This window comes from Dreissena polymorpha, chromosome 13, assembly GCF_020536995.1.
Source record: "Dreissena polymorpha isolate Duluth1 chromosome 13, UMN_Dpol_1.0, whole genome shotgun sequence".
Lineage (NCBI taxonomy): Eukaryota > Metazoa > Mollusca > Bivalvia > Myida > Dreissenidae > Dreissena > Dreissena polymorpha.
The window spans coordinates 9175479-9203154 of record NC_068367.1 but is presented as its reverse complement, the minus strand read 5'-3'; the positions used below and the strand labels follow the sequence as shown (position 1 = coordinate 9203154).

At 37.7% G+C, this 27676-nt stretch overlaps 1 protein-coding gene and 1 long non-coding RNA gene across 5 annotated transcripts in view; one reads left to right on the top strand and one right to left on the bottom strand.

Annotated features, from left to right (window-relative positions):
- The window catches only part of LOC127854920 (fibrocystin-L-like), a 98368-nt gene that overhangs the window by 25762 nt on the left and 44930 nt on the right, over nt 1–27676 (bottom strand). For all 4 annotated transcript variants that reach the window (XM_052390026.1, XM_052390025.1, XM_052390028.1 and 1 more), the window contains exons 30-53: nt 27303–27435; nt 26587–26701; nt 25675–25857; nt 25088–25185; nt 24723–24801; nt 23093–24472; nt 22663–22828; nt 21546–21687; nt 21191–21356; nt 20190–20269; nt 16835–16964; nt 15710–15783; nt 13788–13957; nt 11668–11804; nt 8953–10496; nt 8497–8665; nt 8087–8347; nt 7481–7741; nt 6938–7192; nt 6037–6207; nt 4420–4653; nt 2346–3071; nt 1885–2035; nt 1305–1447 (exon numbers count right to left, since the gene is read on the bottom strand). In XM_052390026.1, coding sequence (XP_052245986.1) covers nt 1305–1447; nt 1885–2035; nt 2346–3071; nt 4420–4653; nt 6037–6207; nt 6938–7192; nt 7481–7741; nt 8087–8347; nt 8497–8665; nt 8953–10496; nt 11668–11804; nt 13788–13957; nt 15710–15783; nt 16835–16964; nt 20190–20269; nt 21191–21356; nt 21546–21687; nt 22663–22828; nt 23093–24472; nt 24723–24801; nt 25088–25185; nt 25675–25857; nt 26587–26701; nt 27303–27435 — 6968 coding nt within the window. The remainder of the gene's footprint in view (nt 1–1304; nt 1448–1884; nt 2036–2345; nt 3072–4419; nt 4654–6036; nt 6208–6937; nt 7193–7480; nt 7742–8086; nt 8348–8496; nt 8666–8952; nt 10497–11667; nt 11805–13787; nt 13958–15709; nt 15784–16834; nt 16965–20189; nt 20270–21190; nt 21357–21545; nt 21688–22662; nt 22829–23092; nt 24473–24722; nt 24802–25087; nt 25186–25674; nt 25858–26586; nt 26702–27302; nt 27436–27676) is intronic.
- LOC127854921 (uncharacterized) lies at nt 110–9496 on the top strand. The gene is made up of 4 exons (XR_008037199.1): nt 110–647; nt 1298–3018; nt 6909–8681; nt 8924–9496. It is a non-coding gene; the product is annotated as an uncharacterized LOC127854921 (long non-coding RNA).

Sequence of the window (27676 nt, the reverse complement as noted above, 5' to 3'; positions counted from 1 at the left end):
TTTGTTGTCATCCCCTATAACATTGGTAAAATGGTTTTGTGTCAGGTATTTATAATGCAATGCAATAAAAATTAGGTTTTTTTTAATTTCATAACATTAGATATCTATAACGGGTATTTCAGTAAGTTACCGACGCTCCCACCCCCAAGTTACCCCATGTATTTTTTAAACCTATTTATTTTTTAGCTTGATTGCATCGAAAGCATATGGCTTATATAAACGCTCTCGAGTCTGTTTGCTGGGCCTAGAACCAGTACTTGGTGTCTTGGGGGAGATCTAAAGAACGCTCCCACGTAGGGGATCGAACCCATGACCTCTTGGTCGCTAGGCGGACACCATATCCATTACACCACAGCCACCCCATGTATTTGCGATATCAGTAAAACATTACACTTCTACAATGGCATTTATTAATATGGATAATTAAAATATAATTTTGTTTGTTACTGATACAAACTAGCACTACACACTGGAGATTTTGTTAAGTTATGCAAAGCAGGTATCAACATTTCATGTAATTTTACATATAAACAATCTGTTGGGTCATTTTCTAACATAAATTAACGTTCTGTTACAGAATTTCAGTAATTCTACACATTGGAGCCTCCACTCACACTTGTCAAGATCAGGTCTTGGCTTTGAAAATGGTATACATTCAATGCCTCAAACTTATCTTTCTGGATACCGACTGTGACATTAACCTCATTGACATCGTTATACCAATTTTTGTTAAATGAAATAAACAAAAATCTTTTTAAAAAGGTGAAACAAAACATTCCGCTTGTCTGGAAAATGGCATACATTTTGTAAGCAACTGGCCTACCAGATATATTAATCGCTGATTGGTCAATCAATGTTTAGATAAAAATTTGATTGGCAGATGGGGAGATGGTGATTTGACGTTGTCGACTAAAGATGTACTTTAAAGTACCGCAAGAATTTTAAGTATACTACAGAGAAAATATGCTTACAGGCATCTGAAGATAATCCAGAGTACTGTTTAGTATATCATCTGTACCCTAATTACTTTATAGTATACATAAGAGCACCCAGGGTACTTTTAAGTAGTACATGAGCAAAAAATGACCAATCAAGCCACAAAAGATTGGAAAAATAGGGTAATACTTGTATTTTATTATTAAAATTATTTTTTTAAATCTTGTGGATGTATGTGACTCTTTGTTGAATATTATTCACAGAAAAAACAAAACTTTAAACTGTCAGATTAAAAAAAGACTTAATAAGAATGTTTCTAGAATGTTCCTTATATTCCATAACTTAAATTTCAATTGAGCAGTTCTGACCTCTGCGAGGGTCCCCGCCCCACTGCCACTCAGACTTGGGTATGAAATACGCTGGAGAGCCGGCCAGCGTCCCGTCATCTCGCAGCAGGGCCTTCTTCATGGCATCACAGTCCATGTCTACGCAGTCCGCTGGGTTGATCTTACTGTAGTTCAGTGCAAACACAGTTTGTAACAGTTCATCACTTAAAAGGCTTAGCGATATAGAATGTGAAAGATAGTCTGCTTAAACATTAAGGAGGCAAAAGAAAATCTGCTTAGAAATTTAGAAGGTGAAAAGAAAATCTGCTTAGCAATTTAGAAAGTGTTGTTTGATGAAAAGTGTATACAAAAAGAAAAAAGGATGTCACAAAAGCTCTCACAGAGATCTTGTGCTAAGATGAGTTAAACAAAATGAGAAATACTCATTTTCATGCATTAAAATGGGATTACTCTTGTAGTTTTTTCCTGTAGTTCAAGTGGAAACACAGTTAGTTAATCCAAAAAACAAGAAATACAAATATACTTACATTAAAACAGTATAAATTATGATTGATAAATAAGTCAGCTTTGTTAAATTCATTGTAGAATCCTGCATACTTACCCAACAGTTGGTCGTGGGTAGTACAACAGGAAGTTGTCATCCACATCCACTTTTAGATTGGAAGAGGATGACAAATAAAATTGAAGATCGTCATTATTAGTGCTGAGAGATAGGGCGTACGAACACTGTCCAAAGTGTGCAAACACGGTTCCTGGAAAAGTATCCACGAAATTGTGTATACAAATTAATACAATAAGCATGGTCATTTAGACATTTATAATAAAGCTGTACCCTCTAAAGAACTTGTTTTGATGCAGAAGATCCTTAGTATTAGAAAATCAACGACGATACTTTGTGCATATTTTTTTGGAAATTCCAAAAATTCAATTTCAAAGAATAGTATCCCATCTTATATTTCAAATCCTTTTTTTTTTAAATTTCTATATAAAAATAAATAAATAAATAAATAACCAAATAAATTCATGCATTTTTAAATATATACATAAATGTTACTTTTTTACCTGTTACACTCCCTCCTCCACAGATTGGGTTGTAACTCATAATGTTCCCGCATGGTTTAAAGGGAGCACCATTGCCGCCACCAGTTATCTGGGGGAATAGTAGACCCAAACGGGCTCCATTTGGCCCCTTATCTCCTCGACAATGCCCGCTGTTGGTCATGTAAACTCCGCTCGGTGACTGCATATTGGCGCAATTATCGGTCGACCCGATCAAAATGCTGTCTGTGACATCCACTCTCTGGTCACCACATTCATGGGTTAGCGGGTTTGGACCAATAACCATAGGGAAAATGCTAACCTGATTATCTGCCACAATGATTTTATGAAGATTTACATTCAGGTCATTCTGGTAGTAGAACCCATAATCAATACTACGGAAAGCAGCTATGTCCGAGATTCGAACGCATGTTTGGGTATCTTTCTGTTTCAGAATGTCCTCCTTGGGGGGAGGGAAGACCCCGTAGCCCATTAGGTTGCCCACAGCGTAGTTCAGCACTGCAGGGGTATAGGGGTCATCGCAGTCCTGGCCAGGCACCCTGTAGCCAACACGCTCTGAGCCGGCTACATAATTGTCAGCCATGTGGAGACCGTGCGAGCCTATGGCGTATATACCCGCCTCGTAGCGAATGTTAAAGGGCTCATTGCGTCCATCATAAGATCCAGTCCACAAAAGGTTGGCAACCAGATTGTTTTCAATCCTGGTGTTATCGGAAGTTGTCACAATGCCTGAAATTGACGTAGTATTTTACATGTCAGCTTCGCGATGTTTAGAAATTGTGCACCACCCACTAATAGCAATGCCTTAACAAAACATGCTTTATTGCAGAAAGACGTCTTGCCGATGACTCCGACATAAATTATCAGAAATCTAGAAATTAGTGAAAAGTACTTTAATTTTACTTTTCATAAAAATAAGTGTTGTTTGACAGAAATAATGTGAATACTACATAAACATTACCACAATCAATATATCAATTAGTAAAAATATGAAAATAATGATGCAGGGGCTGATAGGCACACAAATAAACAATCTGCTTCATTTTAATCTGCTCATGAACCCTGCCCCTAATGTACAATTACAAACTTTCCCCAAAAATGATAAAACAATTAACAAAATGTTTGTTTGCGCGATTATTGCTGAGCACTTTTATTTATGTAACAGGTTAAATCTGGCTACTTCTAAGGAAAAATAGGTTGATATCAACCTATAAATAATCTTAAAAAGCTCTTATACAAACTGACCCTTAACAAAAAACATAAAGGTTGAAATACAAAATGAACTTATACGAAGTGACAATAAACAACAAGAAACCGTTGGAGACGGGTGATGCTCCCCAAAGGTTTTTATTGTCACAATATTGCACTATATATTTAGATAAAAGGAAATGTCTTGAGGGCACAGTAGTTGGAGGGACAATAAATTTTTTATAGAAAATTTCAAAGGGCCATAACTCTGTGAAAAATCATCTGACCAGAACCCGCTGAAGATATGCACATCTCCTCTTGGTAGTGAAGCTCCCCATAAAGTTTCATTGAATTCCGGTCATTAGTTGCTGAGAAATAGCCCGGACAAGAATTGCACTATATGTACAGTTAATGGAAATTTTCAAAGGGCCATAACTCTGTGAAAAAAATCATCCGACCAGAACGTGCTGATAATATGCACATCTCCTCTTGGTAGTGACGCTTCCCATAAAGTTTCATTGAATTCTGGTCATTAGTCGCTGAGAAATAGCCCGGACAAGAATTGCACTATATGTACAGTTAATGGAAAATTTCAAAGGGCCATAACTCTGTGAAAAATCATCCGACCAGAACGCGCTGGTAATATGCACATCACCTCTTGGTAGTGAAGCTTCCCATAAAGTTTCATTGAATTCCGGTCATTGTATCTGAGAAATAGCCCGGACAAAAATTGTGCACGGACGGACGGACAGACACACGGACAGACGAAGCGGCTACTATATGTTCCCCCCAAAATTTTTGGGAGGAGCATAAAAAACATTAACTGTTCCATACAAAACGAACTTATAAAAAGTGACAATAAAAACAAGAAATATGAAGGGTAACACACCATTGCCAACAGGGTTAACAACCACATTGTTTGAAATCTCCAGATCTGTTGCGCCAAACGCTCCAACAGCAGTGCTGTCAAGGGAGACAAACGCGCATCCCTGGACAAGAGATGGTTTGACATCATTAACAGGTCCCGTAGCAACATAGGCAATTGCAAACCTTGGGTCGTAGGACTCCGTGTAACCATCTTGACCCATAAAGTCAAACTTGGCATACCTGGCACGAATGTACCCTGTAAAGAGAAACATGTGAACATGCTGCAAGGATTGTTGAAACTGTTGATAGCACTATATAAAAGTATAGTTTAATTGTATACTATAATATTAATATTTTGTACATTAGTGAGATTTTGTAATAATTGTTAAAAGCAATATTTTTGAAATGTTGGTTCCTTAATTTTGTAATTATTAATTGAGCAGGTGTGTGCAATATAATATTGTTGCTTTTCTTATTTTAAGATTTACACAGCATAACATTTTTTTACAATTGTTTATACTACATAACATATTATTGAGATATGAAAGTAAAGAAGAGAACACAACTGGGATAAAGCATGATCAATCACCAAAAATGTTATCATCTTGTAATCAGACATGTACATGTATAACGAAACAAACAAGAAATGTGTTTGTTGGAAACACTATGTCCCCTTCTGCGCCACTTTGAATAAAAATTTTTTTACCTTTGACCTTGAAGGATGACCTTGACCTTTCACCACTCAAAATGTGCAGCTCCATGAGATACACATGCATGCCAAATATGAAGTTGCTATCTTCAATATTGCAAAAGTTATGGCAAAATGTTAAAGTTGGAGCAAACAAAACAACAGACAGACCAACAGACAGGGCAAAAACAATATGTCCCCCACTAAAGTGGTGGGGGACATAATAGACGAAATAAAAACATAAAAATAGTATATAACAGTATATAAATTACAGAATAATATGATTCCATTGCAAACGATAATTATTTTGAACTATGAAACTTAAGCATGAATTGTCAAACAATTGGCTTCACACCAGCAGACTAGAAGAGTTAGATTTTATTGCACACACTTTGAACTCTCAAAACAAATGACAGTTGGCACGTTGATAAGTGCATAATGACTTACCAGTATCTACAAAATAAATTAATAATAACATTAATATGGCCATGCCCTGTGAAAAAGGGGTTTAATGCATGTGCGTTAAGTGTCGTCCCAGATAAGCCTGTCCAGTACGCACAGCTAATCAGGGACGACACTTTCTGCTTTTATGGTATTTTTATTTTACAGAAAGACTCTTCTTAGCAAAAATCAAGTTTAGGCGGGAAGTGTCGTCCCTGATTAGCCTGTTCTGTCCGAAGAGGCTAATCTGGGACTACACTTTACGCACATGCATTAAACCACGTTTTTTCACAGAGCACTGTAAGCCCATGTATAACCTTGTTAAAAACACATGCTATTTAAGGAAAATAACATCAACAATAATACACATATATTTGGAAGATAATTAATGGTTTTGTCTGCATTAAAATGAATCAATACATAAAACTTGATTTGATTAATCATTATTTGAATAACAGCGTAATTTTTATTTTTGATATAACTTCTCTCAATCAATAAATTCCCACGTACCTGTGCGTGTCTCTGCTCCACTCCCAACAGTAACCTGTGTAACAGAGGCAATAACGCGACCTCCAGCCTGGTTGGTGTCAGTTCTCTCCCCCTGAATGATTATGTTTCTTGTCACATGACCCACAGCAGCTGCTAAGGTTACTTTTGTACCGTTCAAAGTTTCTGAGTAAACTGAAATCAACACATTTTGAAATCTAGCAACACATGGTTTTTGTCTTTCAGATAATATTAATGAGTTCATTCATTCGAGAAATCTCTTAAAATTAGTTACACATCAGCATATATATGGATTATAAGGATTTTGATTTGTAAAAGTATGATTTTATAATAAAATTTAATTTCTGTCTGTCTGTCTGACTGTCTGTCTGTATGATTTTCATCAGTTCACATACAACTGAACACATGTAGTTAGGTCAAAGATGAAGGAGAACCATATACAATAGTTTGAACACTTTCAAAGAAATCTGACATCTGATTACACAATATTATTAAACTTTCATTTGCATAAGTGCTAGAAAAGCTTAAGTTTAGATATTATTTTGAGTGTGAAATAAAAACAACATAACTCAATTTTGTTTTTTCCGCTCCTCTTCTCTGATTTTTACCCAAGATTACCACATGCTAATTGATCAGCACACTTCAATTGTTGACCATTTACCACTTATAAAGCATTTTGAAGCATTTGGAGTACTTATAAAATCAAATTTAATTAAAGGCATTTCTTAATAGGTGCACATTTTTAAGGCTTCATTCCCATCCCTAAGATACTGATGAGCACAAAACAGCGTAAAACCTGAACAAACTGCAATTAACTTGCAGGCTGTTCTGGTTTTATGCTGGTTGCATGTAGCAATTTTCACTTTGCTTTCCAGCGGGAAAGGGTTAAATGTGGAACACATACATGTATGCTGGTACTTGAGTGGACTTGTCAGTGTAACTGTTCCCGCAGCTGAGTCAACAGAAGCTATGTTCACTGTCTCCAGCTCAGTAGGAATCAGAGAGGTAGATGTCACAACCACCGTATCACCAGCCCTCCACAGTTTGATGTCATCGCCAGTCACTTTCAGAATGGTGTCCCCTATGTTTGCCGTCTGCGTCAGGAGCGTGTAACTCTCGCCGACATCTCGACCGTGTAATTCCAGACCGCCAAAAACAGCTGTGTGGAGTAATACATTTGTTAACAATTGAGATTGGAAAGTGAACATTTTTCTACAGTCATTTAGACATTTTGCCATTTAAAGTACTAGTTATGCTATGGAATAGAATTGTGGAGTTTAGCTGTAGCAAGGTCTGATAATTGTATTATATCTTATATCTTGAAGCCTAAATATTTACAGATTTCATATTCGGATTACAAATGAAAGATGTGTTATGTAATGAATTATCGTAAAATATTGCAACAAATGTAACAATTGGATTCAAAGTGTTTAAATTGGTTACAAACCAATAGCTTTGTTCCCAATGGCGATGCCTTCGATCTCGGTGTAGGCAGGTGACATTGCATTGCCTAACAACACAATATTGGCTGTTCCAAGCATGGGGTTGTTAGGCCAACCTACATGGAAGCGACCCCCAATGATGATGAGGAATTTGACCTTGAACTCATACGTGACCCCCTCAGAGTTGTAGTCTATTTCAAGGCCTCCTTCTACGCGAACTGTGCCAAGCTCAATTGCTGTAGTAGTCTTTATAACAATCCATTTGTCTGCAATTTTGATAGCCATGTATTTATTTTTTTCCAATATTTAGTTATAACTGTAACTTTTGTTTTATGTTAGTTATTAACACTGTATGAGGTTATCACCTGGTGCTCCTTCTTTTAAAGCTGTGACCATCATATTTATAAATATGTATATGTGTCACTGTTATTTATTATTGTCACATGTAATTTGAGTGTTGTGAAGTAAAGAACAAAGATAGTTGAACCATTAAGCGTTTCGAAGTGTAAGTCGACTGAATGTGGACTTCAACTATACTTTTCATCCATATTACTGTAACAATCAATTCGCTTTACAACTTTACCATTTTAATTATTTTCAAATTTTCATACCCTCAGTAATGAGCACATTCTCTCCAGTGGCAGGCATGACCCCAGTGCCGTTGCTTCGAACAAGTCCAGCCTGGTCACGCGTCCAGATATCCTCGTTCCAGAGATTAAAGGGGTTGGGTCGCTCAGTAGGGGGCTCTTGTTTGTCTTTGGGTGTTGGTGGGACACAGCCGGCAAAGTAACACTTCTCTATCTTCATGTCCAGCTTGATATCAGTATTGAACACACGGACACTACCCCTCTTGCTTCGGGCAGGACCAGTTACTTTAACAACAAAATGTGTCATAGTTTACACAGTTTACACACAGCTTTATATGATATGCCTTGTTACTAAAAATTATTGAATACAGTCATCTTTATTTCAAGAAAACATAATTTGGCAGTTCAACTAATACTCAAAATATTATGTTCACCTGCGAATTCCACATGGTTATTGGCCGGATTGAACCACCAGTCCCCGGAGGAAGGTCCCTGTGCGCAGGTGAACTGGGCTGCAGACTGGTTTTTTCCTGTTTGTCCATTCAGGGCGACAATATCTGGTTTTTCTAGAACTCTCAATGTGAGGATGAGACAATCACCAGCCTAGAATACAAACAAAGTAAATTGGGTATCTTTCCTACTTTAATAAAATGATGTTTAATGATGAAAATCTTTGAATAAATGACTGCAATAATACATTAATTTTGTGGACATATTTTTTTCTGAGATTTACATTCAATCGATTCAATGCTGTTGGTTTTGTTTATTTGTTTAAACCTTACTTTGACTTAAATATTCTTTCATGTTCAAGAGCTTTTCAGTCAAAAGTTTATGTTTTCAATGTACTTTTCAAATTTCAAGAGAAGTAATTCCATTGGAAAGGTGATTACCTCCAGCTCGTTTATCTGCCCAGTGAAAGAGATGTTCGTCATTTCCTCTGCACCTTCAAATGTAATCGTCGTCGTCTCACCACCCATGAGGACGGCCATCCAGCCATCTTTATGTGTGATACGTTTGACTCGAAAGAAGCCCACGCTCGAGCCATGCTGGCTAGTCAGGGTCAAATTCTTTCCCTTAAGTGATGCCGGTTTAATATTGTTAAAGGCCAGGCGGTGGAATTTGACGGTGGCCGGACATACTAGAGGTTCCAAGAACTCCATATCATTATTTTTGAATTTTCCGGTGCAGTTTGCGGAACAACCGGGAGCGTTATAATATGTTTCCCAGTTAGGCAGTACTTTAGAGTTTGGTGTGCCGCAGAGTGACCCATCGGTGTCCTCTATGATTCCCTCATGAGCCCATCTGAAGTGGATACGGTAGGGTGTATTTTCGAATTGTAAGCCTGATGTCTGATAGTTAAAACCACCGCATTTGTCACTGCACGTACCATCAATCTTTGTAAACTTTATGGCAACAGCAGAGTCCCCATTTGCAGCGTCATCCGGAAAATTAAGGAACTTAACCTTATGCAGTTGTTGCGACTCACCGTAAGGCAGGATCACCCCAGCTTGAGTTGAACCAAAAGCATTCTGAACATCTGGAAGCATGGACTTGCCCACAATCAGTGTGTTGTTGACGGTAGCACTGGTTGCAGGATTTCTCCTCTCACCATTAATTACGCGTTTTCCTTCGTATCCCGCAAAGGAATTCTGCACCAAGACGCTATCAATCACCTGCAAGGAGCTGAAGTCCACGAACTCTATGCCTTTCTCGTTGTTGTACGCCTTGAATCCTCTAAAGACTGCCGGCTCAGCTCCTGTTGTACCCGAGCAAGCTCCGCCCTTAACCGGATAGTATTCAGCGAAGGTCCAGATTCCAAACCATCCGTTTGAATGTGCCTCGTTGTTGCTGTGTTCTTTGAGGGGCACACGTACTGGGCAGTAAGTGGTTGTGAATGATGGACCATCTGGGAACTCCTTCATGCGATACCACCAGCCAAAGTGGGTTCCACCAACGGCAACGTTATTGGTGTATGTATTGTAAGGATTTGTTGCCCAATAAGCTGCAGGTGTTATGTCGTCGTTAAGGAGACTGGAGCTAGCTCGAACAAACACGATAAGATTCCTGTCGTAGGTGTTATTGACTTCAATGCCATCTTCCAAGAAGAACGCCCCACCCAAGATGTTGAAGGCGACATTCTTACGAATGTTAATGTTATGAGAGCCGTGGATATTGATGGCGCGGTTGAACGTCTTATGGATTGCGCAACCCTCAACGAACGATTTACTCATGTTTCCGTTAAGGTGGAAGTGGATGGGGTATCTGCCAAGCCTAAAGGCCTGACCGGCGAATGTGAACTCTGCGTACGAGAGATGAGCCTGCGCCACCTGGGTGTCTTTCTCGGTCTGGTGGATCAGCACCTGGCCTCCAAACTGGCTGTTTCCCTTCTCTTCACCAAACCTGCCCTCAAAGCAGGTCTGAGTGACAAACTCACCTAAGGTTGAAGACGCAAATTTGCAAATATTTTTATATTATCTTTCATGGCTGTAATAAATAAACTTAAACAAGAGCACTGCATAACGGGTGTCTGAACGTTCGGCTGCGGGTGCAATTTTGAATAAATGAAAGCTTGTCAGAATTTTTTTTGGGGGGGGGTCACAGTGACCTTCACCTTTGACCTAATGACCCAAAAATGGGTGTGGCGTGTAGAACTTATCAAGGTGCATCTACATACGAAGTTTCAAAGCTGTAGGTGGAATCACGTTGATTTTAGAGCAAAATGTCAAGGTTTTAGTTAGACGCTGGGGGACAGAGGACTACACGACATGACGAGCTGGCTATGACAATACCTCGGGTTATCTCCGAAAACAGCCGAGCTAAAAAATCATTACTTATCTATTCAGTATTGCAGAAAGCTGTTCATGATTGTAATACATACTGACTATTAAATTGTTTTATAATCCCTAAGATTAAAAACTTAAAAACATAACTAATTTATTTACTTTGTTCAATATTCCTTTGTATAAATAGTCCTGGAATGATATGTTGTCTGCTGTACAAGTGTACGGTACTTTTATGTACACACAAAATACTGGTGATATAACCTATAAATGTTTTAGTTTGGTTTTGGCCTCTGACAAGATCAATCTTAATAAAAAGGCTGAAAACAAACTACAAATCTGTCATATCATCGTATCGATGCGTACCGGATGGGAAAAAAACCAACAGAGTATGCCAATATTTGCTGTCTAAATCCTGATATGGATAAATGTTGGCAAAGATTTTCTGATTGAATCTTGAAGGGAATGCATAAGGCCTATATTTGCTTTCTGAATCCTGGTTATAATAAATGTAGGCCTATATTGTCTTTAAATACAGAATTCTGGAGGGAATAAATTTAAGGCTTATATTTTCTCACTGAATCATAAAAAGAAAAAATGTAGACTTATATTTTATTTTGAATCCTAAAAAGAATAAATAAGGCCATATTATCTTATTGAATTTTGAAGAGAATAAATGTAGGCCTCTATTTGCTTACTGATTCCTAAAGATAAAATATGTAGGCCTTAATTTTCTTACTGATTCCTGAAGATAATAATTACAGGCCTATTTTTGCTAACCGATTTCTGAACTAAAAACTATTAATGCCTGTATGTGCTTATTACCGGGGTCAAAGCCGGCTGCGCACGCCTGGATGTCCCTTGTCCACTGCGGGTCCTCGTTGCCACGGACAACGATGTTACGGGTGAGCAGACCCACCTCTGCCCGGTAGTCAAACTTCACAGTGGCTCCATCAACCCCGCTGAAAGTGAACATTGGTAGAATCTTAAGAGCCCTATAGGAAAAATTCACAGGATTGAAAATACAAGAGCACCGCCTTGCGGGTGCAGACCGCTCATCTATTTTCTTTTTAAAGGTGAAGGGACTCTCATTTTCAATCACAAAGGAGGGAGGAGTGGAGTGAAGAGGGGTGTATAGTGTGGGGTTGTGGACATTTATTACATTATCTTCCAAAAAAGCGAAAAAAAAAAAAAATAATAAAAAAATCGGGGGGGGGGGGGGGGGTATAGTGTGAGGGTGTGGTGATAATTTGTGAGATGATCTTAAAAAAAAAAAAAAAAAAAAAAAAAAAAAATCAAAAAAAAAATTTGGGGGGGGGGGGGTGGGGTGGGGGGGGTGGGGTGGGGGTATAGTGTGAGGGTGTGGTGGTCATTTGTGAGATGATCTTATAAAAAAAAAAAAAAAAAAAAAAAAAAATAGGGGGGGGGGGAGGGGGGGGAGGGGGGGGGAGGGCACGGGGGATGGTTTGGGTGAAGTCTATTGTGGTATGTCAGGTAAGAGTAGTTTCATCAAAGTATCAATCAAATCTAATCATAAATAAAGAAGTTATGGCAATTTTAGCAAAATTTAATAATTTGACCTTGAGAGTCAAGGTCATTCAAAGGTCAAAGTAAAATTCAAGTTGCCAGGTACAGTAACCTCATGATAGCATGTAAGTATTTGAAGCTTGAAAGCAATAGCCTTGATACTTCGAGTGGATCGAAACACAAAATTTAACCATATATTAAAAGTTACTAAGTCAAAAAAGGGCCATAATTCCGTAACAATGACAACCAGAGTTATGCAACTTGTCCTTTTACTGTACCCTTATGATAGTTTGTGAGTGTTCCAAGTATGAAAGCAATATCTATGATACTTTAGGGGTAAAGTGACCAAAACATAAATCTTAACCAAATTTTCAATTTTCTAAGTATAAAGGGCCCATAATTCCGTCCAAATGCCAGTCAGAGTTACATAACTTTGCCTGCACCGTCCCCTTATGATAGTTCATAAATCTTGCAAGTATGAAAGCAATAGCTTTGATACTGTAGGAATAAAGTGGACCTAAACACAAAACTTAATCAAATTTTCAATTTTCTAAGTATAAAAAGGGCACATAATTCTGTCAAAATGCCAGTCAGAGTTACATTACTTTGCCTGCACAGTCCCCTTATGATAGTTAGTAAGTGTTGCAAGTATGAAAGCAATAGCTTTGATGCTTAAGGAATAAAATGGACCTAAACACAAAACTTAACCAAAATTGTCAATTTTCTAAGTATAAAAAGGGCACATAATTCTGTCAAAATGCATGCCAGAGTTATCTAACTTTGCCTGCCCAGTCCCCTCATGATAGTAAGTAAGTGTACCAAGTTTGAATGCAATAGCATTGATACTTACTGAGAAAAGTGGAACTAAACGCAAAACTTAACCAAAATTTTCAATTTTTTAAGTATAAAAAGGGCACATAATTCTGTCAAAATGCACGCCAGAGTTATCTAACTTTGCCTGCCTAGTCCCCTCATGATAGTAAGTAAGTGTACCAAGTTTGAATGCAATAGCATTGATACTTTCTGAGAAAAGTGGACCTAAACGCAAAACTTAACCGGACGCCAACGCCGACGCCGACGCCGACGCCGACGCCGACGCCAAGGTGATGACAATAGCTCATAATTTTTTTTCAAAAAATAGATGAGCTAAAAATGGCATACTTGGTAGAATTGTAGTTGGACAATACTTATAATTTTCACATATGAACTGCCTCCTCTGAATGACTTCTTTCATGTACATATATGTGTGGTTTCTTAATTTTTTTATTGAAGAAATTTGCATTGATAATTTTGCACTGTGTATGTGTTAAATTCATGAATTGGTCAACAAACAAAATCAATGAAACTTGATGTCCTACAAAAAAATAATGCTCTTACAGTAAATTGCATATAAACCCCAAGATATTGTAATCACTCACTTAAAGGTTTCTGTCACTCCAAGATGCTTGAATTTAAGGGCCGTCGTCAGGGTGATCGTCTGACCAGACTTGGCAGATATAAGGTGCTCCTCACTCTCCCCCTGTGAGAAATGGTCACCCGTGGTAGCAACCACTATAGAGTCACCCACTGACCAATCACTGATGTCATCCTAGCAACAGAATGTGAACACATGAAAACAGGTCATGTTAGCAAGTGAATGTGAAAATATGAAAACAAGTCTCATTTTAGCAAGTGAATGTGAACACATGAAAACAGGTCATCTTAGCAAGTGCATAAGAACACATGAAAACAGGTCATTTTAGCAAGTGAATGTGAACACATGAAAACAGGTCATCTTAGCAAGTGAAAGTGAACACATGAAAACAAGTCATCTTTGCAAGTGAATGTGAAAACATGAAAACAGGTCATCTTAGCAAGTATTTGTGAACACATGAAAACAAGTCATCTTAGCAAGTGAATGTGAACACATGAAAACAGGTTCTTTTAGCAAGTGAATGTGAACACATGAAAACAATTGTTTATAATGCTATAGAAGGATTTGCAGATGGATTATTTTCTATTTTGCTTTATGTCAATAATGGGGCCCATTCTTCACCAAATAACTTTGATTATAAGATAAAGATTTTCAATGAAGTCTTACTTTATAGTTTAAATGTATACCAGCTAAAATATTGATTATGTCATAAACACATAAAGTGATGTGAACATATGGGCACATATAATTCTAAAAGTGAATGTAAACATATGAAAACATGTCATCTTAGAAGTGAATGTAAACATATGAAAACATGTTTGCCTGGCAAATGAATGTGAACATATGAAACAAATCATTCTAGCAAGTGAATGTGAACATAATGAAAACATGTCTGCCTGGCAAATGAATGCAAACATATAGAAACACGTCATCCTAGCAAGTGAATATGAACATACATGTATAAAAACAAATGTTTATGATGCTATAAAAGGATTTGCAGATTTATTATTTTCTATATTCTTTACAAATTCAAGCCCCCAAATTCACCAAATCATACTTGATCCTAATATTAAAGAAAAAGTCTCAGACCCGAGAAATCCTACTATAGAATTTACTTGTATACAGGCAAAAATGGTCTTTTGTCACTAACACATTGTTCTACAGTAAGAACAAACTAATAAGTAGCTTTAGAACATTGTGGTTTTACGATTATTATTTGTTTTTAGACTGAATTTTAGGAATCAATAGGTAAACTTATGAGCAACATGGGCCATTTTCATATAGATACAAATGTATACTGACCTCTAATACAATGTGTGTTGTTAATCATTTCTTTGATACAAAACATGAGATATATATGAAGTTAATAAGACTTTTAACATGTGTGTTGTTAATAATTTCTTTGATACAGAACATGAGATATATATAAAGTTGTTGAGACTTTTAAAATGTGTGTTGTTAATTATTTTTTTGATACAGAACATGAGATATATATGAAGTTGTTGAGACTTTTTAAGACATATATATGAAATATATTAATATATTATGTCTTTTTGAGGCATATATATATGAAATATATTAATATTAAGAGATATACATGAAATTAGCCTTGCTTTGGGAAAACAGGGATTAATGTTTAATGTTTATAAAGGGGCCTGTGCTGACAGGGTTTAATGTTTAATGTTTATAAAGTGGCCTGTGCTGACAAGCTAATCTTGGACAACATTTGAAGGCAGGCATTTTGCCCATTTTTCTCTGAGCGCGGCTCAAATCCCAGAATATGTCACTATAATACCAGGGCTACTCCTTAATATGGTTTGATACTTGACGGATTTCTTTAAACAGATGCATCACTAACCTTGTGACAAATGCTGACAAGGTTATAACGCCACCTACAATGATACATTTACAATATTGAAAGACTACCTGCACAGTGATGGTTGCGGCACCTGCATTGGCTGTTGATGCCAGTCTTGTCCAGGTGTTGTTTATTTCCTTACCTGTAAACAAAGGCACACAGTTCAATGCACATTATGAGCTTGATAAAATATATCCCTTGTTTGTTTTGGAGTAAGGTTAGAATCTATTGTAACGTATGAAATTTTCTACGCACACTCAAATAGCATGGACAATAATCATTATTTTGTGTTTGCTTCGAGTCAACACTTTTGTATAATATTTTTCAAAAATATTTCCACTGAGCAGACATTTCTTTAGGTATATTTTATTAACTATTCATAACTTTAATTATGGTTTAAAGAGCAATGAGATGAAACTGTTCTATCTGCTTTACATGCGTATATGAGATAGTGCAGTTCCATGCAGAACACTGAATCGCTACAAACATTGGCTGGATTAATGTTCGCCTTAATAATTTCTTGGATCATATTACTTGTACTGTAAGACTTTGAACACAGTATCCCTATTATTCTTATCCTATTTCTTTTCACACATAAATGTTGAGTTTTCCATCCACTATTATTTCTGCCTTATTACTCCCACATACCGTAAAGGTTGAGTCCTCTCTTTCCTATTGTTTCCATCCTTTCTTCTTATGTATTATACAGGTACTCTGTCAACTATTTTTTCCACCCTATTTCTGTACATACCGTAAAGGTTGAACTATCCCTCCACTATAATTTCTGACCTATTTCTATTACATGTATATAGGTATTATTTCCCCTCCCCTATTGTTTCCATCCTATTTCTCTATGTATCGAAAAAGTTTCCCCCACTCTATTATTTCCATCCTATTTCACTACTCACCATAAAGGTTGAGACCACCTCCCCACTCTATTATTCCCACCGTATTTCTCTTTTCACCATAAAGGTTGAGACCACCTCCCCACTCTATTATTCCCACCCTATTTCTCTTCTCATCATGAAGGTTGAGACCACCTCCCCACTCTATTATTCCCACCCTATTTCTCTTCTCATCATAAAGGTTGAGACCACCTCCCCACTCTATTATTCCCACCCTATTTCTCTACTCACCATAAAGGTTGAGACCACCCCTCTCCCCTAATATTCCAGCTCTATTTCTCAACATACCGTAAAGGTTGAGCTCTCCATCCCTCACTGCCAGCACCTTGGTACCGTAGATTGGCATCTCCTCGTCTCTCTGGTGACCATACAACTCAATCACTGCCTTCTGTTGGAAGCGGCGTTCTGGGGAGCCAACCTGTAACATGCGGACGTATGAACCTCATTACGGTTAAACTGGGCTTTATGCATGTTTGTAAAGAGTCATCCCAGATTTGCCTGTGCAGACCAGGCACGAAACTGTCCAACTAAACTAGATTTTATGTTTAGAAAAGACTTCCATTGAATGCCAAATTCCATAAAACAAGAAAGTGTCATCCCTGATTAGCCTGTTATCTGGGATGACACTTTATGCACATGAATTGTTCCCTCTTTTTCCAGAACAAGTGACATTACTGACATACATTAAAAGTGACATGTATAAAAAAATATTTTTTTAATTTTATTGTCCCCTACCGGTTTCACCGTGGGGGGCTTATGATTTGCGCTCTGTCTGTCTGTCTGTCTGTCTGTCACACTTTTCTGGATCCTGCGATAACTTGAAAAGTTCTTAATATTTTTTCATGAAACTTGAAACATGGATAGATGGCAATATGGACATTATGCACATCATTTCATTTTGTTCCTACATCAAAAATTCTGGTTGCTATGGCATTAAATAGACCAGAAATATTGCTGAAAATGGTGGTTTTCTGGATCCTGCGATAACTTTAAAAGTTTTTCATGAAACTTGAAACATGGATAATTGGCAATATGGACATTATGCACGTCATTTCATTTTGTTCCTATGTCAAAAACTCTGGTTGCTATGGAAACAAATATAAACAAGGGACAAAATTGTCACAAAACCAGGTTTTCATTGTGAAAAAAAATCTGATAAAGGGAGACAACTCAAACTGAACTTTTTAAATGAACAAACAAAATTAACACCCTTTGTAAGTTTGTTTTAAAATAAATCTATTTTTAGTCGTGGCGACCTTGACATTGGAGATATTGTCGTGATTCTTTTGTGCAACACACCGTCCCATGATGGTGAACAAATGTGCCAAATGATTTTAAAATATCATAATGAATGACATAGTTATAGCCCAGACAAGCTCATTTATGGCTATTTTTTACCTTTGAACTCAAAGTGTGACCTTGACCTTGGAGATATCGACGTAATTATTTCGCGCGACACACCGTCCAATGATGGTGAACAAATGTGCCAAATGATTTTAAAATCTGACAATGAACGACATAGTTATGGCTCGGACAAGCTCATTTATGGCCATTTTTGACCTTTGAACTCAAAGTGTGACCTTGACCTTGGAGATATAGACGTAATTATTTCGGGCGACACACCGTCCAATGATGGTGAACAAATGTGCCAAATGATTTTAAAATCTGACAATGAACGACATAGTTATGGCCCGGACAAGCTTGTTCCGCCAGCCCGCCAGCCAGCCAGCCAGCCCGCCAGCCAGCCAGCCAGCCCGCCCGCATTCGCCAATCTAATAACCAGTTTTTTCCTTCGGAAAACCTGGTTAAAAATCTGACAATGGTGGAATTTCTGACAATGGTGGAGCTGGTAGGGGACTATATTGTTTGGCAATAGTATATATAGTTAAAATGCCTAAAACATCCAATGAAAAGGAAATGCATATATATAATCCTGGTTTGTATAAGAGGTAAGTGATCAATAGCTGAACAATAAAATGTATTACTGAATGTCTGGGTATGTTTTGAGAAATATTCCAACAGATTGTTGCAACTCTCAAGTTTGACAAAAGCAGTTCGAAAAGAACACTAAAACTGCATAACATGAAAGTTTAAATAAACTCATACCTGTATTCATTTAACAGTCTAACCGAGTTGAACTCAACCTGACATATGTTATACAACTTGAAGCTGGTTTAATGAGCTGCACTCTGGGGAAACCAGGCTTAATGCATGCACATAAAGTATCATTCCATGGGAAAACCAGGCTTAATGCATGCACATAAAGTATCATTCCATGGGAAAACCAGGCTTAATGCATGCACATAAAGTATCATTCCATGGGAAAACCAGGCTTAATGCATGCACATAAAGTATCATTCCATGGGAAATCCAGGCTTAATGCATGCACATTAAGTATCATTCCATGGGAAAACCAGGCTTAATGCATGCACATAAAGTATCATTCCATGGGAAAACCAGGCTTAATGCATGCACATAAAGTATCATTCCATGGGAAATCCAGGCTTAATGCATGCAGATAAAGTATCCTTCCATGGGAAATCCAGGCTTAATGCATGCAGATAAAGTATCATTCCATGGGAAAACCAGGCTTAATGCATGCACATAAAGTATCATTCCATGGGAAAACCAAGCTTAATGCATGCACATAAAGTATCATTCCATGGGAAAACCAGGCTTAATGCATGCATATAAAGTATCATTCTATGGGAAAACCAGGCTTAATGCATGCACATAAAGTATCATTCCATGGGAATACCAGGCTTAATGCATGCACATAAAGTATCATTCCATGGGAAATAAGGCTTAATGCATGCACATAAAGTATCATTCTATGGGAAAACCAGGCTTAATGCATGCACATAAAGTATCATTCCATGGGAAAACCAGGCTTAATGCATGCACATAAAGTATCATTCCATGGGAAAACCAGGCTTAATGCATGCACATAAAGTATCATTCTATGGGAAAACCAGGCTTAATGCATGCACATAAAGTATCATTCTGGGAAAACCAGGCTGAATGCATGCATATAAAGTATCATTCCATGGGAAAACCAGGCTTAATGCATGCACATAAAGTATCATTTTATGGGAAAACCAGGCTTAATGCATGAACATAAAGTATCATTCTGGGAAAACCAGGCTTAATGCATGCACATAAAGTATCATTCTGAGAAAACCATGCTTAATGCATGCACATAAAGTATCATTCTGAGAAAACCATGCTTAATGTATGCACATAAAGTATCATTCCACATTTGCCTGTTCAGTACACACAGGCATTTCAGGGATGACTATTGCCGCATAGACTTCATTTTTCATTTAGAACCGACTGTCTTTAACCAAAACAAAAAAAGCAGGTGTGATAGAAAATCAGCTTGTGCATAATGCAGAGGCTAATCTAGGGCAACACTTTGTTCACACACATTGAGCCTGATTCCCACTGAAAAAGGCTCAGATATGCCCTGACAGAAGTCACAACTGAATGAGCTCATGGTCTTGGTCTTGTCTTCATGTGTTGCTTGTTCTGCATGAAGATGAGTTTAAAGTCCCTTCTTAGCATTGTAACAAACAAAGCAGTCAGTTAAAGACATTTACTTGCATGTGCTATAATGTATGCCACAGGGTCATGGCGATCTTACCTGTAGCTTACCACCTTTTGTAATCAGGATTCGCTCTGCTTTCAGTGTGAGATCTTTTTCATCAAAAATCAACTGGCCTCCTGAAAAAATGTTATTTTCATCATGTCAAAATAGCATTCACTACACCATATATCCTGTGAGATTTTAATTTGCTTTTGAAATATGTTTTTTGAAAAATAACTGGTATTTGCGGTGCTTGAAGAAAACATTGATCTGTTTAATAACTTCAAACATATTTAATTTCCAAAAGCAAATAATGACATTACAAATGAACACATTTAGACCATACATAAAAAATTGAACAAGGGCTGTTTGTAAAACATGCATGCCCGCCATATGGGCTCTCTGTTGTAGTGACAGCCATTGTGTGAATATGTTTTTTGTCACTGTGACCTTGACCTTTGACCTAGTGACCTGAAAATCAATAGGGGTCATCTGCGAGTCATGATCAATGTACCTATGAAGTTTCATGATCCTAGGCCTAAGTGTTCTTGAGTTATCATCCGGAAACCATTTTTTCTTACTTCGGGTCACTGTGACCTTGACTTTTGACCTAGTGACCTGAAAATCAATAGGGGTCATCTGCAAGTCATGATCAATCTACCTATCAAGTTTCATGATCCTAGGCCTAAGCGTTCTTGAGTTATCAACCGAAAACCATTTTACTGTTTTGGGTCACCGTGACCTTGAATTTTGACCTAGTGACCTCAAAATCAACAGGAGTCATCTGCGAATCATGATCAATTAAATGATCCTATTAAGTTTCATGATCCTAGGCCCACGCGTTCTTGAGTTATCATCCGGAAACCACCTGGTGGACGGACCGACAGACCAACAGACCGACCGACATGTGCAAAGCAATATACCCCCTCTTCTTCGAAGGGGGGCATAAAAAGGGTAAGACCTAAAGTTGTACAACATTAATGAGAGACTTTCCCTTTTTGATATTTGTTAAATTCTTAGATATGCCACTAACAAGTAAGAGCGTTGATCAAACTCACCGTCAATGAGAAGCATGCCCAGGATTTCTGTGCTCTGATCGAGAAGGACAATCTGTCCCTGAGGAATGACGACCATATCCCCCTCCCCGGGGACAGGACCCCCTCCCCAGGTGGCGCCACTGCTGTAAAGATCAACGTAGTAGAAGGATGATGCACCGAGGGTTCCCTGGAATAGTTTAAACATATTTATTTCTTTTGGCATGTACATTACATTACATTCACTTTTATTTGTTAGCAAAAAAACTCACGTTTTTCCTAATAATAGTCAAAACAACGTGATTCGTCCTGATCCAACAACGACAGCCCCATTCTGAAATGGTGAACAAATACACTGCAACAGTTGAGCCTCACTTACCGGTACAGCCCTTTTCCCCCCTGCTGTGACCAGTACGTCTGCTTGGACTGACGCTGTCTGTGCGCCGGTAGAGCAGACGATTTGACTGGCTGTAGAACTGCTCACAGTGCATTCTTTACCATATATAGACACGGTCGCCCCGCTGTGTTTGTATGAAGATAAAACGAATTAAGTTCTTACTAAAATTAATCATATTTAATCATATTTTATATACCGGTAGACACAAATAAGCAGATTAAGTTGGCTTTGTATAATTAGAATAGATAACCAAAGTAATGCATTATTGTTTAATCACTGCAGTTATAAAATAAAAAAATATGAGTAATATTAGAAAACAATTATTGGTCACTATGCTACTAGATTTGTCACTGACTACAGGTTGTTGGGTGCAGGAAAACTCATATTTATATCATTCATGCGTGTGTGCAATATAAGCAAAGTTAATTACTTTAATTCCCTTATATTATTTGCTTATATGTAATATAACAATCAAAATAATTCTTGAACTACCATCGTGTATTGACCATTAAACAACTGCTTGTCATCCTGATGTATGACTATGAAACCACAGGGGCAAATGTGTACTTAACTTTGTCAGAGCTTCTTATTGAGGGCAAATGTGTACTTAACTTTGTCAGAGCTTTTTATTGAGGGCAAATGTGTACTGAACTTTGTCAGAGCTTCTTATTGAGGGCAAATGTGTACTTAACTTTGTCAGAGCTTCTTATTGAGGGCAAATGTGTACTTAACTTTGTCAGAGCTTCTTATTGAGGGCAAATGTGTACTTAGTTTTGTCAGAGCTTCTTATTGAGAGCATATGTGTACTTAACTTTGTAAGGGCTTCTTATTGAGGGCAAATGTGTACTTAACTTTGTCAGAGCTTCTTATTGAGGGCAAATGTGTACTTAACTTTGTCAGAGCTTCTTATTGAGGGCAAATGTGTACTTAACTTTGTCAGAGCTTCTTATTGAGGGCAAATGTGTACTTAACTTTGTCAGAGCTTCTTATTGAGGGCAAATGTGTACTTAACTTTGTCAGAGCTTCTTATTGATGTTAATTGATTGCAAAATAAAGTTTTAAATATTGATAATAAATAAGCTCCAAAACCAATTATTACCTGAGACCAGTCCCGCTAATTGTGAGAGTAGTTCCACCACCTGTGCCACCACGCTGGGGGTTCAGGCTGGTAATTCTGGGCGCGTCATTATCAATGTACGTGTACTGAGTCGTAGACGTGGCGGTTACACCGCTTCCAGTAAGAATGACATCACACACACTGACATCTGCATGTAAATAAAAAATAGACTCCTGTAGAAAGTACAGTATTCATGCATTATGTTCACTTATTTTGAATTAATCAAATAAATCAGTACACAAATCATCAACTTAAGAATGATTTCTGCTAATTTTGGAACACAGGAATACATTAACACAAATGTTATTGTTGTTAATATTACATAAAATATAAAAGTACTAAGGATAACAAGCATGTATTGACTTCAAAAGAATAAATTTGAACCATAGCAACACATGCATGCTGTACACACCTGCCTTGGCTGGTGTGATGCACACAATTTCAGTTGCTGTTTGAGTATTCACTGTGCATGTGCCGCCACAAACCGTAACAGCAAGACCGCTGTAGAAATGACTTCCAGTCAGAGTGAGAAGCTGGTTCCCTAAAGAATCCCCAGAGGCTGGATTGATTGCGCTGATAGTCGGTACCAGGCTAGCATCATATGTGAACTCTACATTTGGGAACATTTCACCGTGTGATGTAATCACAAAGTTGACAGCACCCGCCGCATGTGGACCGGAGATACAGGTCAGTTCAGTGAGACTGGCCACTTTAACATCAGTGCAGGCTACGCCATCGTTAGTAGTAACAGTTGTTTCCCCTTTGAAACCATGTCCAGTGAAGGTCAATTTAGTGCCGCCATTAGTAGCCCCAGCAGTTGGTGTCACGCTGGCTCTTGCAGTTCCAGTGACAGTTTTTCCAGAGGAATCTGCGTTTCCCATTCCATCAACGTTGACTATGATCTGGTTTGCTCCAGCTGGCACGGCACGGATAGAACAGGTTGCTGATGAGTCACTCTCGACTAAAACGGACCCGCAATCTTCCCCTCCTATCTTAACAAAAACAGCTGCACTATCTGTGCCAAAACTAGTACCCGAGATGGTCAAAGTTGTTATTACATTTCCGTCCAACGTAGCGGGAGAGACAGCAGTGACTGTTGGTGTTTTTACAACATCATAGGTGAACAAACAAGATGCACCTGAGCATATTGCTGGGAAATCTGACACTACTACAGCAACATCACCAGTGTTGGACAGAGGTGACTGGCATACCAAGGGTTGGACCGAGGTGCATGTGGCTGCTACATCATTGAAAGTGACCTTAATAGCATCTAGGTTGGTTAGCCCACTTCCCAATATGGTGACCTCCGTACCACCCTTCTTTGACCCTGAGGAAGGATTAATGGACTGAATGGACGGCAGGAATGCGAGGCTCTGATCCTTTTCCGAAGAAATTGTTGACTTTGCGAAACCATAATTGACGATGTTAACGTTAACTGGCAGGAGCACACCCAGCTCGTACTCACAAGAGGGATTCGGGGTACACACAAGGGAAGTAGTAGTCGACCCACTTACAATGCATTCACAGCCACCAATTGAAGCTACATTTGCACAGTCGCCTGTGGCAAATTCTGTGCCAGAGACTGACACAGCAGTGTCCACCTTTGCCGATCTGGGGCTGCCTTGGACAGCATCGGTGAATGTGACACCGGTTAAGGTTGGTGTGCGGCACTTTGAAAACAGGAAGTTGAATCGGTCTGTATTTTGGGGTGTAAGGGTCTCAGGGGTACAACCTGGTATGATGTCAGATTTGCGTGTAGCACATCCAGAATTGTCTGTCGGATCAGCTACTCCTGCAATAAGTTTACGGTCATATAAGATCAATTATAGAACAGATTCAATGAAAACATTTATTCAGTTTATCATCTTATATAAAGACAATTTGAAATAAATGACTAAAAAAATTATTTTTCAAAAATTATCACAAAATTAAGCATCAACAAAGACAGGTTTTCTCTCAGAGTTTTACTCTGTTTAGATAGCACACATAGAGACCCTAATCAATAATTCATTCAATGACTCTTCAATTATGAGCTTGTTTACCTGAGCTTGTTTCATAGACTGGCTCAGCCCCTTCAATGGACATGGCAAACTGTTCAAGCTTGGCAGCTTTTGGAACAACCTGGAAATTGAGGTAGTACATAACATCATTTCTATAACGGCATAGATTTTAATATTAAAAAAATCATACAATTTATACTATTTTCCAGCTATTGGAAAAAATGAAGATCATTTTTCCTTCATTGAATTAAACAAACAAAATATAATTTTATTGCGCCCTAAATGGATGCCCTGATTGCTTCAATCTCGACCATAAATACCTTCAAACTGTTGTAGATTTGCTGGGAGACGAAAATAAATAAATATTTTTTGCTCCAATAAAACTTAATGCAACTATGTGTACGTACATTGACAACCATGCGGTAATCCTTGATATCCCATTGGTCGACATAACCGCTCCAGAAGTAGTATGTTCCAGCCGAGTTGAACACATGCTGGAAACTGCCTGCAAGTCACATAGATTGAAACAATACTTTTAATAAGCTGTCCCGTAAGAATGTTGTTATTTGTCAAACAGATTTATCTAACATTTGCTGGGTCAATTCATGTAAAATATTTTGCAATTGTTAACCGTGTAAACATGTGTTGCTTGATCCACTGAATTTTAAAAGCTACTAATTTTAAAGAAAAAGCACTACTTCTGCAAAAGTTAACATGTTTATCAACTCTTATTGGACTGTAAACTGTAAGAGCAAACATGGAAAGACATCAATGATGCTAGTTCATATCCTACCAAGCAAGATATTACTCTTTGTTATAAAATACGAAGTTGACTGAAAGCAAAGAGATTTGATTAGGCGTTGATCAAAGGTTCATAAATTCAGCATGTCCCAAATTAGACGGACATAACAATAAACAATAATTATCTAAAAGATCCATAAATTAAGAATTGCCCAAATGTAACGTACATAACAATCACCAAGATTTATCCTACCTTGGCGAGTCTGGTTGCCACTAGAGATGCCACCAGTAAGTGCCTCGGTGCTTGAAAGACTCTCTGTCTGGTAAACGCCATGTTGGACATTGTTGAGGAAGCCAGCAGTCTGCCAGGCCCACCTGACAGAGTCACCCTCCTCAATCCTTAGCTCCGTCTGGCTGAACGCGAAGTAGGCACCAACTGATAAAGATAACAAGCAACTATGAGCTTTGTTCTAAGAAAACAGGGCTAAATGCATGAGCGTAAAGTGTCGTCTCAGATTAGCCTGTGCACACTGTGCAGAGAAAACACTTCCTGCTTTTATTGGATTGTCTCATCTTAGCCAAAATCCAGTTTAGGCAGAAAGTGTCATCCCTGATTAGCCTGTGTGGACAGCACAGGCTAATCTGAGACAGAACTTTACACACATGCATTTAACCTGTTTTTTCAATAAGAGGCTCATATTTAAACCAGTAATCTAAAACAGGAAGATTAACTTTAGGAAACTGAAATTACTTTCATTACGAACATGATATGTCAAAACTGGGGTTTGTAGACTCTTTTCAAAGGGTTTGAATGTTAAAACTTAAAAGAATGTTCGATGTTCTTTTCCTAAGGAATTTTCCTTTTTTATAATATACCTCCATGAATAAAAACATGGACTGTATTCACTAACTCACTCTTTCAGACATAAGAATGAAGAATATACTTAGACTCAAAAAACAAGAACTCTTAGTTTGCAAAATTGCTCTTTTCCAATTTCATTATTGTCAACAATCTTAGATAACCAATGTTGACAAAATGGGGTAAAGACCTAAGTAAGATTAAAATTCTTTTCCCCAAACAGTTTCAAGAAAGATATATTTATTCTAAATCACAATTCTATAAATAGGTTTTGTGAATAAATGCCCTGATAATACTGTGACATACAACCAGTAGTGCCCATGTTGGTAATATCGTATTCAGCACTGGTGGACTCAATCTCACAGATGAACTTTGTGTTGGTGGTTGTCATGACAATGCAGCTATAGTCTCCAACATGCGCCTAAGAGCAGACAACATTTAAATATTACCGAAGAAAACCATGTATAACATGCAACCTCTTAATTTCAATTTTAAAAGTTGGAGATTGTTATACATTATCCTGGATCATTACTTAAAAAAATTCATTACATAATAATAAAAAATTAAAGTAGCTGCAATTTATTAACTGCTGTTCCTGATAGGTTTGACATAATGGTTAAGATATAACAAAGACATTTTATTATTTCCATTTTTAATATTTCATTAAGGACATGATATGCTCTTATTAAAAGTCAATTTTTAAGAATTATTTTATGTAGATCTACAGAATAATTATTTCTAATGTTGATTAATGTATAACAACATAATTCTTACACATTTTTCATTAACAACTATTCAAATTTGTGTTGTCAATTGAGCTTACAAATAAACAACTCATTTTTTTTATCAAATTAAGTTTCATCACAATGAAATTAACATAATTTGCTAAGTAATTACCATATGTACAATTTGCCGTCCTGATTCACGAAAATCCGCAAATATGAACACTATTTTGCATCACAGTTTAATGGAAGTACAAAATTTTGCTACCATATGGGCCTTATCTAAGGGATGTTATTTACCTTGATATCGGCAGGCACTGTCCCAAATCCGGAACCGACGACAGTCAGTCGGGTGCCGCCCATCAAAGACCCGCTAGTCGGGAACACCTTCTGTACCTTGTATGGGATGCTCAACACTGGCACTGCAGGTTCTCTGAAAAAAACAGAGCTTTATTTATAATAGATTTTCTTGAAATGTTTGGAAAGCTTGCCTTATTGCATCTCAGTTAAGGGACATGATTTGTATTCTCATATTAGCCTTGCTCAGGGAAAATAGGGTTAAATGCATGTGCGTAAAGTGTTGTAGCCTGTGCAGTCTGCACGGGGCTATTCAGGGAAGTCACTTTATGCTTTTATGGGATTTTTTGTTAAAAGGTTTAAAGGAAGTTTTTATT